The following is a 12,883-nucleotide window of genomic DNA, read 5'->3' as shown; positions in this document are numbered from 1 at the left end:
TCTATCAGATACGGTTGGTAAGGGTGGAAATGTGTGTAGTCAATGCATTCCACCAGACCTGTGCCATGAGCCGCTGGTTGTTGGGGTGGCAGGAGATGCACTGCAGGAAGAAGGCCACTGTGGCGTTCTCGATTGCCGTCCTCTGCTGGGTGGTGAGCCCGCTGCCCCGGGTCGACGAGGCCAGAGAGTAGCGCGACCCTGAAGGCTGGGGTGGGGGCGGAGGAGGGGGGCAGCACGCACCACCGGGGCCAGCAGAGTGAGCTCCCGCGTGCCCATGGACACCGCTGGTTCCCCCTGCGCTGGCGCTGCTGTGGCAAAGCAGGAACAGCAAAGCGGTCCACAGCGGGTTCACCTCAGGCCCACCTATCCAGTCCTTCATGGCATGACTGTTCCCAACCTCAGTGAGGAAACGCAGCACTGGGGCTGCCAGCTCTGCAGACAGGGGCGCCCTGCTCTGAGAGGAAGATGACGAAGAGGAGTGGGGGTGGTGGTGCTGCCGTCGTTCGGCCTGGGCGGTGGAGGGCAGAGGTAGGCCAGCTGCAGCCAGGAGGCCACAGCAGAGTCCGGCCAGGCTGCGGACCAGCAAAGAGGGCAGGCCTGAGTCCAGCAGCTGCTCTATCGCCCCGGGTGACTGGGAAGCTGCAGCCAGAGTGGTCAGTTGTGACTCGGACAAGGCGATGGGTGGCCGCGCGTGTTTGGAGTCGTCAGTGAGGCCAGCGCTGGTGGTGGCGTTAGCATTGGCGCTGCTGAGGTCGTGCTGTTTCTTGCCATCGTCCGTCATGGAGAGGCGGTGCTGGGCGGCGGTAGGCGGGGCCACGATGCCCATCCAGGACATGAGCAGAGAGAAGTAGCTGGGGTGGATGTGGCACATGGAGCAGAGCAGGCTGTCTACTGCCTTCTTCAGCACCATGTTACACGGCAGGGACATGGACCAGTTGTACAGCAGTCTACAGGAGAGACAGGGACAACAGTATAAACAAAGCAACACACATCTTTCCCTCTAAATTCAACAGGTCAGAAACCTTAATCCTTCTGAATATTTTCACTCCACAAGTATTGGCAGTGACACATTTGTATTTGTTTTGGCTCTGTACTCCAGCACTTTGGATTTGAAATTATACAATGACTATGGCTTTAAAGTGCACTGTCAGCTTTAATATGAGGGTATTTTCATCCATACCGGGTAAACCACTTAGAAATGGGGTGAAAATACCCTCATATTAAAGCTGACAGTGGAGCTCACTGTATGTTTGTACTTTGTTTTCCCTGTTCGATGTAAAGTGTTAACAGAGTATATAGTATTCATGTTTACAGAGGATGTGTGTAAAATGTAAGACATACCAAGATGGGGATGTGAGGAACTTTAGACTTAATCTACAGCTTGAAAACGTCAAGGAGCTGTTTTCTCACCAGGGTACAAAAAACGAATGTCCTTCAAACTGATTGCGCAAAGCATGCGAAAGCTCTGCTTAGCTTTTCATGACTGAACAAAGAGTACAGAATCACAGTGGATGCGCTAGACTGAGTAAAGGACCGAACAGTTATTTTTTTTCCTGACAATACAGCACTTACTCAAAGAGCTCTCTGTTGAGCAGCACTGGGAGGTCGTAGTTCACAGGCAACTCGTAACTGTGCCACAAGATGGCCGCCACACAGTGGAGGTGGGAGGGAGAGGGCATGACGAGGCCATACTCCCGTGACGAGGAGCTGCTCTGGCGGATGTAGCCCACGGGGCCACTCCTCTTGTGTGCCGCCACCAGCGACGAGTCATGGACCCATTGGAGAAGGGCGTGGATCCTGGAAGGAGACAGGGATTACGTGGTCAATATTAACATATCACGAGCTGTTTTCACAGATCCAGATTACATAGACCCAGCAGTACTAGGCTCAACACTGCATCAGTAGATGTTAAGTGGTCTTTACCTATCCTTAGTCGCAGGATCCTGTGTGGTTCCCAGCTGGTAGAGGATGTCAATGGTGGAGTCTGAAGAGAGACCGTTGAGCCTTCCGAAGAGCAGGGGACTGTTGAGGTCTAAACAGAAAAATCACAATGATTCAAGTCCAATGACAGAAGGCCAAGACCTATTTGTGAGATTCAAATGAGTACAATGTGATCAATGAGCGTTTTATTAATTATGATTTTTTTTTTTTTTTTTGCTATAGCATAGAATTCTTATTATATTGATTCAATGATGAATCCTCAACATTTTTTTCTACCGTGTAGTTTTCTTATTTTTGCCTAATCGATCATGCTGCGTTGTAAATATGCATGAACTTTTGTGTGCAATGAACATTGCTGTGTGTCAGTGACAATGAATGAACACAGGGATGATATCTGATGCTGATTTTAACTATTTGCAGGTTTAAGAAATGTCTTTGATTTTTTTTTCAGGTACATAACATTGTTATAAAATAAGTCAGCAGCTATTTTCAGCCAGTTAGCGGCGAGATAAGTTACCTTTTAATAAAACTATTCCAGATGTGCACAATGTTATAGGAATAGTAAAGATTTATTTGAACTGAAAATTATTTATATTCCATGGCTAACCATAAATCTATTTTAATTTCAGAATGACCACAAATGTTACTATGTTACTATGAGAAGTTATGCACAGTGCTTTTCAGAGTCCATCAATTTAATGTTGGGATCTGTCCCCAGGCCTTTAATGTAATAACTTCACACGTTGCTCATTGGCATCTGTGCGAACACTTTAGACATTACTGTTGTCCAATCAAAGACATTTCTTAAACCTGTCGTCCAGGGCCGTATATTTAGAGATACAGTGAGCTCCAAAAGTATTGGGACAGTGTCCATTTGTTTTGGCTCTGTACTCCAGCACTTTGAATTTGAAACGACTGACTTTTTGTACATGGTCCCCTAAAATGGGGGAACTAAAAGTATTGGAACAAATTCACCAATGTATTTGGTCCGATATTCCTAACACAAATTGGGCACAAAATAATCTGAAACACAAACAAAACAGCAAATGAATCCAATGCTTGATGTAATCATTGTGTGCTAAGAATATGGGACCAAATAAACTTTTGATAACTTTGATACACACAAGTGAACTTGTCACAATACTTTTGGGCCCCTAAAATGGGGGGGGGGGAGAGAAAGAGTCCATGTACAAAAAGTGCTGTCATTTCTAAACGGCTCATATGGATGAAAATACCTTCAAATTAAAGCTGACCGTCTGCATCGAAAGTGCTGGAGTACATAGCCAGGACAAAACACACTGTCCCAATACTTTGAGCTCACTGTATCTCTGCTAGAGCTGACCTTATCTGCTATTGTCCCTTCTCAGTGTACAGGGCTTGAGAGGGATGCCTAAGGTAAAGCCAAACATGTTTAATGTTAAAATCTGCTACTCTTTTGGAACGCAGTATTGTCAAGATAACTACTTTTTACCGTGTGTAAAATTGCTTGTTTCATTTGAAAGCTTTTTATAAAAATACAAAAAATGCATGAAATGAAATGTATGCATTCACTACTGTAAGTCGCTCTGGATAAGAGCGTCTGCTAAATGAGAAATGTAAATGTAATGTAAATGTAAATTAATGTGACGGCTATGTACTCGTAGGGTCAGTGCCGGAGGCCGCACAGTTCCTCAGCAGGATGTCAATGAGCTTGAGGCCGATGCGGGTGGACTGCAGGCCGATCTTGACCAGCACGGCCTCGATGTTAGGCGAGTGCATGCCGCAGTAGGGAGACATAAGCAGGGCGGCGCAGGTTTGGAGCAGATTGGCAGTGGGGGCAGCGGCGCTGGCCATCATGGCCTCCAGGTCACTGACGTGGGTCAGACAGTGGTGAAGCAGACGTAGCCAGCCAATACTATGGGAGAGACAGATGGCAAGGTCACAGGTTAGGTAGAGAGATTTGCTGTGGCACGAGTGATGTTATTTTTTTATATGACACTCAAACCTCTACCTGGTTTTAGAGACCTGGTCCTCGGAGGGCAGGAAGGGGTTGTTGACGGTGGCTGAGGAGGTGTTGCCGAAGGCGGTGAGGCCAAGCAGTTTGATCTGGGACAGGCCCAGGGTGCTGGCGTCACGGGGTCGATGGAGCCTCAGACACACCGCAGACGCCACCTCAGCCTTCACCAGCTGGATCTTGATGTAGGTGAGGCCGCTGGTGATGATGGGTGTGGACAGAGGCAGCATGTTGACCCCGTCCGCACTGATCTCAACCGAGACCGAGGAGGGGCAGGCTTCAGAGAGGACAAAGAGACGGCAGAGTTAGCAATAGTAGATGAGGGTGGATTATGTTCAACTTCATTTACTCCAACTGGTACCGTCTGGTACAGAAGCATGAAAAATCCATGCAAGTTTTTGCATATTTAGAATGGCACTAGACAACACTGAGCGGGTCATTAGGAAAACTGTGCTTAAGGGGCAGTAGACGGTGTGCCGGAACAGATCTCCTGCTGGAACCAGAGAGCCGCAAGTCCTGCTGGTTTTCACTTAAACGATCAATTAGACAACTAGTGTCATTGATTGGCAAGAAAATTCTCAGAACGGTTTATATTTAATTCAGTCTCTGATTAAAAGACAACTGCTCTGCACTATTTCCCCCCCAGGGGGTTCTCTGGTGCTGTACTCACTGGCGAGGGAGGCCAGGTGTGGCTGGATGTGCAGCTCTTTCAGCAGCACGGCAGCAGGGAGGTGGATGGTGAGGTCACACCACGCCTCCTCTGGCAGGAAGATGTAGGACCAGGCCGCTGAGCGTGCCCGTCTGTGAGGGGGCGTGGCCTGAAGGAGGACCTCTGCCGGCTGGGCCGTGGGGCTGCTGGAGGTGATGGTGCCTGCAGAGGGACAAACAGCATTCAATAAGACACATGCACATTTTGACATCAAATAGAGGACAAAGGGAAAAACACAAGGCAAACTGCAATCATTCAAACACGAAAGGGAAAGCTCCAAATACCGAGCGGAGCAAAGTTGTGGAGTCCCTCTGCGTTGTCGGGCTCGGAGGCTAGGACCCGGGCCTTGAGGCTGCCGTCAGCAGCCTTCCCTGGGCCAGTGTCCAGGAACTTCATGATGGTGGACACCATGCTTCGTGCCGTGTTCACTATGGCCCGTGTGCTGGTCACCATGTTGTTACAGATCAACTGGACCCCACCTGCACGTAGGTCAAATACAAACACAACATGTTTAGTCTAATGGACCATACACTAGGACATTTCCCCAAATGTATGTGTGTGTGTGTGTGTGTGTGTGTGTGTGTGTGTGTGTGTATGTAGGTAGGTGGTAGGTAGGTAGGTAGGTGGTGCAGGTGGGTGCGTGGTGGGTAGGTAGGTAGGTAGGTAGGTAGGTAGGTAGGTAGGTAGGTAGGTAGGTAGGTAGGTAGGTGTGCGCACCCATGTCGTGGAATGCCTTAAGTGCCTCACTGGTGTCCAGCACTCGGAGGATGAACCAGAGCAGAGGTTCAGACAGCTGGCATGTAGACAGAGAGCCCTGGGAGAAATACAAAGACTGCTTGAGATTAAAAACTTTCAGCATCCATGGGTCAAACATTCAGAAATATTACAAACAGAAGTACTACACAAGCAAAAAATGTTTTGCCCTCAATCTCTTATTCTTCACAAGTAAATGTCTAAACAGAAAAATCCAAATGATGCCCTTTTGGTCATGGCTGAGCTCAGTCTTACCTGTCTGCCCATGTACCCACAGGCCATGTAGGTGAGGATGGGCTGCAGCATGACCTGCACCGAGGTGGCCCTCTTGCTCAGTGAGGTGAGGATGGTGAACAGGCCATCTCCTACAGAAATGGCATCTAGTCCGCCATGGAAGTTCTCATGCTTGGTCAGGTGGAGACCACTAGCACCTACAGACAGGAAAGTATCATCAATAACAAACATTTCAATATATTAAAATCGGCTAATAGGTGCTCCATATTAATAAAGCTTTCTAAAGGTAAGTGCGCAGATGCCTACCTATGATCATAGCCATGGCGCTGCTGTTGCACTGGCCCAGAGCCGAGAGGATCTGGCTCATGATCTGCTGGTTGGCCAGCACCAGGTCAGCCACTCCGGCCGCAGGGCCCTGGTTAGGGGTGGCCCCTCCAGCTGCCCCCTTCTTGCTCCCGCACACCTTCTCCTCGTCCGACGCGCTGCTGTCCGACGCCCCGCTGCCCGCCGGGGGCAGACGCCCGCTGAACTCACGGTCGCCCGACAGGGGCAGCTGAACCAGGGCGTTGACTAGCTTAAGCAGGTCAAACATGAGTTGGTCGCGGGTGGTCTCACCGCACACCGCCTTGGCGTCGCCGGGCCGGATGATGTTGGCAAAGAGGCCTCCGAAGCAGGCGCGGGCACCCACAGAGCTGTCGGAGCCGCTGCGGGACACCACCTTGTCAGAGCAGGTGATGTAGTGGTGCACCAGGAAGGTGATGGACTCGATGACAGAGGAGATGGTGCTCACCGACACCACCTCAAAGTTCTGCTCCAGGGTGAACTCTAACAGCTTGACCTGAGCATCCAGAGGACCCTGGCCTGACTGGAACGGACCCCTGAAGGAAGACGAGAAGAGATGGGGCTTATTGACGCTGGCACTTTACAACAATTCATTGTACTGTCTTGTGATGGAATCAAAAGGATGGCTTTTGTTGCAGCCCAGCTTTAACACATCAGATAAATTGAAGATGACTAGTTATCATTTGAATCATGTCTATTAAGTGCTGGGGTGGAACAAAAAGCTGCTCTTGATGTCTCCAGACAACCAACCTCTCAGTGGACAGGATGTGCATCAGTTTGAGCAGGAACTCGCTAAACATCTGTGGGCAGGTGGAAGAGAGGTGCACCTGGAGCCTGGTGAGGAACTCTTGCATAGCTTGGGTGGCGGTGGGGCCAACCTGGGAGCTGTACTGGCTGGTGCCATGGGGGTTGCCCCCAGAGAGGAAACGGACAAGCACGTGCACCAGCGTAGGGTCTGACACCATCTGCTGGGCCGTGCTCTCATGAGCTCCCATCCCACTGCTGGAGGCTGCTGACACAGGACAAACACACACTCGATTAAAAAGGAGTACTGTTGAAGGTCCTTTGGTTTAAATTATCTTTGGTTACACTGCAACTTCGATATGCATTTTACTATTTCACAATCCTCAATGTGAAACATCAGTAGGTGTGGCACTGTGTCTTGACAGCGAGACCCTATTAATAACTTCTTATGGCTTGAATCCCGTTAGCGGGATCGATATGACAACAGCCAACAGCCAGTGAAAGTGCAGGGCACCAAATTCAAAACAACAAAAACCTCATAATTAAAATTCCTCAAACATACAAGTATTATACACCATTTTAAAGCTTTACTTCTTGTTAATCCAGCCAGTGTCTAATTGCAAAAAGGCTTTACGGCAAAAGCAAACCATATGATTATGTTAGGTCAGCGCCTATACACAAAAAAACAGCCATTTTCCAGCCAAAGAGAGGAGTCACAAAAAGCAGAAATAGAGATAAAATGAATCACTAACCTTTGATGATCTTCATCAGATGACACTCATAGGAATTCATGTTACACAATACATGTATGTTTTGTTCGATAAAGTTTATATTTATATCCAAAAATCTGTTTACATTGGCGCGTTATGTTCAGTAATGTTTTGCCTCTAGAGGTCGACCAATTAATCGGAATGGACGATTAATTAGGGCCGATTTCACGTTTTCATAACAATCGGTAATCGGTATTTTTGGCCATCGATTCGCAGATTTTTTTTTATTTATATTTTATAATTTTTTAACTAGGCAAGTCAGTTAAGAACACATTCTTATTTTCAATGACGGTCTAGGAACGGTGGGTTAACTGCCTTGTTCAGGGGCAGAACGACAGATTTTTACCTTGTCAGCTTGGGGATTCAATCTTGCTACCTTACGGTTAACTAGTCCAACGCTCTAACCACCTGCTTTACATTGCACTCCACGAGGAGCCTGCCTGTTACGCGAATGCAGTAAGAAGCCAAGGTAAGTTGCTAGCTAGCATTAAACTTATCTTATAAAAAACAATCAATCATAATCACTAGTTAACTACACATGGTTGATGATATTACTAGTTTATCTAGCCTGTCCTGCGTTGCATATAATTGATGCGGTGCGCATTCGCTAAAAAGGACTGTCGTTGCTCCAACGTGTACCTAACCATAAACATCAATGTCTTTCTTAAAATCAATACACAAGTATATATTTTTAAACCTGCATACTTAGTTAATATTGCCTGCTAAGATGAATTTCTTTTAACTAGGGAAAATGTGTCACCGCTGCAACAGAGTCAGGGTATATGCAGCAGTTTGGGCCGCCTGGCTCGTTGCGAACTGTGTGAATACTATTTCTTCCTAACAAAGACAGTCAACTTCGCCAAACGGGGGATGATTTAACAAAAGCGCATTTGCGAAAAAAGCACAATCGTTGCACGACTGTACCTAACCATAAACATCAATGCCTTTCTTAAAATCAATACACAGAAATATATATTTTTAAACCTGCATATTTAGCTAAAAGAAATCCAGGTTAGCAGGCAATATTAACCATGTGAAATTGTGTCAGTTATCTTGCATTCATTGCACGCAGAGTCAGGGTATATGCAACAGTTTGGGCCGCCTGGCTCGTTGAACTAATTTGCCAGAACTTTACGTAACTACGACATAACATTGAAGGTTGTGCAATGTAACAGGAATACAGTGAGGGGGAAAAAAGTATTTGATCCCCTGCTGATTTTGTACGTTTGCCCACTGACAAAGAAATGATCCGTCTATAATTTTAATGGTAGGTTTATTTGAACAGTGAGAGACAGAATAACAACAAAAGAATCCAGAAAAACACGTCAAAAATGTTATAAATTGATTTGCATTTTAATGAGGGAAATAAGTATTTGACCCCCTCTCAATCAGAAAGATTTCTGGCTCCCAGGTGTCTTTTATACAAGTAACGAGCTGAGATTAGGAGCACACTCTTAAAGGGAGTGCTCCTAACCACAGCTTGTTACCTGTATAAAAGACACCTGTCCACAGAAGCAATCAATCAATCAGATTCCAAACTCTCCACCATGGCCAAGACCAAAGAGCTCTCCAAGGATGTCAGGGACAAGATTGTAGACCTACAGAAGGCTGGAATGGGCTACAAGACCATGGCCAAGCAGCTTGGTGAGAAGGTGACAACAGTTGGTGCGATTATTCGTAAATGGAAGAAACACAAAATAACTGTCAATATCCCTCGGCCTGGGGCTCCATGCAAGATCTCACCTCGTGGAGTTGCAATGATCATGAGAACGGTTAGGAATCAGCCCAGAACTACACGGGAGGATCTTGTCAATGATCTCAAGGCAGCTGGGACCATAGTCACCAAGAAAACAATTGGTAACACACTACGCCGTGAAGGACTGAAATCCTGCAGCGCCCGCAAGGTCCCCCTGCTCAAGAAAGCACATATACATGCCTTCTGAAGTTTGAATCATTCAGATGTTCATTGGCAGAGGACAACTGAGTGAAAGTGTTGTGGTCAGATGAGACCAAAATGGAGCTCTTTGGCATCAACTCAACTCGCCGTGTTTGGAGGAGGAGGAATGCTGCCTATGACCCCAAGAACACCATCCCCACCGTCAAACATGGAGGTGGAAACATTATGCTTTGGGGGTGTTTTTCTGCTAAGGGGACAGGACAACTTCACTGCATCAAAGGGACGACGGATGGTGCCATGTACTGTCAAATCTTGTGTGAGAACCTCCTTCCCTCAGCCAGGGCATTGAAAATGGGTCGTGGATGGGTATTCCAGCATGACAATGACCCAAAACACACAGCCAAGGCAACAAAGGAGTGGCTCAAGAAGAAGCACATTAAGGTCCTGGAGTGGCCTTGCCAGTCTCCAGACCTTAATCCCATAGAAAATCTGTGGAGGGAGCTGAAGGTTTGAGTTGCCAAACGTCAGCCTCGAAACCTTAATAACTTGGAGAAGATGTGCAAAGAGGAGTGGGACAACATCCCTCCTGAGATTTTTTTGTTGTTATTCTGTCTCTCACTGTTCAAATAAACCTACCATTAACATTATAGACTGATCATTTCTTTGTCAGTGGGCAAACGTACAAAATCAGCAGGGGATCAAATACTTTTTTCCCTCACTGTATTTAGACTTAGGGATGCCACCCGTTAGATAAAATAAGGAACGGTTCCGTATTTCACTGAAAAAATAAACGTTTTGTTTTCGAGATGATAGTTTCCGGATTCGACCATATTAATGACCTAAGGCTTGTATTTCTGTGTGTTTATTATATTATAATTAAGTCTATGATTTGATATTTGATAGAGCAGTCTGACTGAGCGGTGGTAGGCAGCAGCAGGCTCGTAAGCATTCATTCAAACAAACAGCACTTTCATGTGTTTTGCCAGCAGCCCTTCGCAATTCTTCAAGCATTGCGCTGTTTATGACTTCAAGCCTATCAACTCCCAAGATTAGGCTGGTGTAATCCATGTGAAATGGCTAGCTAGTTAGCCGGGTGCGCGCTAATAGCGTTTCAAACGTCACTCGCTCTGAGACTTGGAGTAGTTGTTCCCCTTGCTCTGCATGGGTAACGCTGCTTCGAGGGTGGCTGTTGTCGATGTGTTCCTGGTTCGAGCCCAGGTAGGAGCGAGGAGAGGGGCGGAAGCTATACTGTTACACTGGCAATACTAAAGTGCCTATAACAACATCCAATAGTCAAAGGTATATGAAATACAAATCGTATAGAGAGAAATAGTCCTATAATTCCTATAATAACTACAACCTAAAACTTCTTACCTGGGAATATTGAAGACTCATGTTAAAAGGAACCACCAGCTTTCATATGTTCTCATGTTCTGAGCAAGGAACTTAAACGTTAGCTTTTTTACATGGCACATATTGCACTTTTACTTTCTCCAACACTTTGTTTTTGCATTATTTAAACCAAATTGAACATGTTTCATTATTTATTTGAGGCTAAATTGATAGTATTTATGTATTATATTAAGTTAAAATAAGTGTTCATTCAGTATTGTTGTAATTGTCATTATTACAAATAAATAAATGTAAAAAAAAAAAAAAACGGCCGATTAATCGGTATCAGCCTTTTTTGGTCCTCCAATAATCGGTATTGGCGTTGAAAAATCATAATCGGTCAACCTCTATTTGCCTCCAAAACATCCGGTGATTTTGCAGAGAGCCACATCAATTTACAGAAATACTCATCATAAATGTTGATGAAAATACAAGTGTTATGCATGGAACTTTAGATAAACTTCTCCTTAATGCAACCGCTGTGTAAAATTTCAAAAAAGTACACCATGCAATAATTTGAGTACGGCGCTCAGACACAAAAACATGCCATACAATATATCCGCCATGTTGGAGTCAACAATAGTCAGAAATAGTGAATATTTATAATGCGTACCTTTGATGATCTTCATCAGAATGCACTCCCAGGAATCCCAGTTCCCCAATAAATGTTTGTTTTGTTCGATAAAGTCCATCCTTTATGTCCAAATACCTCCTTTTTGTTCGCACCTTCAGTTCACAAATCCAAATTCATGATGCGCAGGTCAGACGAAAAGTCAAAAAATTCCATTACAGTTTGTAGAAACATGTCAAATGATGTATAGAATCAATCTTTAGGATGTTTTTATCATAAATCTGCAATAAAGTTTCAACCGGAGAAATCCTTTGTCTTCAGAAATGCAATGGAACTGAGTTACCTCTCACGTGAGCGCGCATGGCTGAGGCTTATGCCCTGCTGGCAGTCCTCTCACTCAATGAGGTCTTACGTGTCCCTACTTCACAGTAGAAGCCTCAAACAAGGTTCTGTTGACATCTAGTGGAAGCCTTAGGAAGTGCAAAATGACCCCACAGACACTGTAGTTTGGATAGGCAATCACTTGAAAAACTTCAAATCACTTCCTGGTTGGATTTTTTCTCAGGTTTTTGCCTGCCATATGAGTTCTGTTATACTCACAGACATCATCCAAACAGTGTTAGAAACTTCAGAGTGTTTTCTATCCAAATCTACTAATATGCATATCTTAGTTTCTGGCCGTGAGTAGCAGGCAGTTTACTCTGGGCACGTCAGTCATCCAAGCTACTCAATACTGCCACCATCCATAAGAAGTTAAGAGTGGACTCACCACTGGAGGGCATGTTGGTCATGAGGGTAAGGGAGTGCAGCACCAGACACCAGGTCCTCAGGGAGGTGTTGGGGTACCAGGCTAGCACCGACAGGAAACTGCTGATAGAGGCTGCATTGAAACACAGGAGACAAGATGTTTAACATATAAACACACATACTACACGTACCCATATGAAAAAACTAAAAGTGAATGGTTTGAGAGTTAAGCAGAAAAGGGAGTGGATTGAGAGACATAGGGTGACCTCTGACCTTGGTTGAGTGGGATGGTGGGCACTCTGCTGGCGTTGAACATGAAGATGTCAGATCCACTTTCCTCAGTGCCCCCAGAGCAAGAGTTGAGACTGAGGGTTAGCCACAGCTGCAGCAGAGACTCCAACTAAAGAAAAAAACATGTGAGCACTGAATCTACAAATCCACTAATCCAGGGTAACAAACATATTCTTGAGAAGCTCTGTCCAGCTCTGTGGAGGGATGTGTAAAACTGAGCGATTTGCAACAAGTCAATCAAGTCTTCTGCAGTAGTAGAGACCCTTAGCTAAACAGTCTGTTGATGACTGACCTGTACGTGGTGCACCTGGAGCATGGAGAAGAGCTTGTTGAAGCAGGCACTCAGCATGGGGATGGAGGAGGCCTGTACCATTAGGCTGCTTCCTGGGGGGGAGCCCCCATGGAGCCCCCGCAGCAGAGAATCATCTGTCCCGTTGGATGCCTTGGACACTGGCGGGAGAGAGGGACACAGAAGGGTCAGCCATCTGATGTTTCGCCA

The 12,883-nt window shown here is 46.0% G+C and overlaps 1 protein-coding gene across 1 annotated transcript in view; it reads right to left on the bottom strand.

Moving 5' to 3' along the window:
* birc6 (baculoviral IAP repeat containing 6) overlaps positions 1 to 12,883 on the bottom strand; it is a 162,780-nt gene that overhangs the window by 96,035 nt on the left and 53,862 nt on the right. The window contains 14 exon segments of the mRNA XM_014154510.2: positions 59 to 947; positions 1,573 to 1,797; positions 1,924 to 2,032; positions 3,579 to 3,835; positions 3,932 to 4,211; positions 4,605 to 4,805; positions 4,928 to 5,122; positions 5,361 to 5,457; positions 5,652 to 5,827; positions 5,937 to 6,508; positions 6,723 to 6,984; positions 12,116 to 12,226; positions 12,367 to 12,493; positions 12,677 to 12,834. Coding sequence (XP_014009985.2) covers positions 59 to 947; positions 1,573 to 1,797; positions 1,924 to 2,032; positions 3,579 to 3,835; positions 3,932 to 4,211; positions 4,605 to 4,805; positions 4,928 to 5,122; positions 5,361 to 5,457; positions 5,652 to 5,827; positions 5,937 to 6,508; positions 6,723 to 6,984; positions 12,116 to 12,226; positions 12,367 to 12,493; positions 12,677 to 12,834 — 3,659 coding nt within the window.

The sequence above is a fragment of the Salmo salar genome, chromosome ssa18, assembly GCF_905237065.1.
Source record: "Salmo salar chromosome ssa18, Ssal_v3.1, whole genome shotgun sequence".
NCBI classification, from domain to species: Eukaryota; Metazoa; Chordata; class Actinopteri; order Salmoniformes; family Salmonidae; genus Salmo; species Salmo salar.
This window is presented reverse-complemented; position numbering and strand designations above follow the sequence as displayed.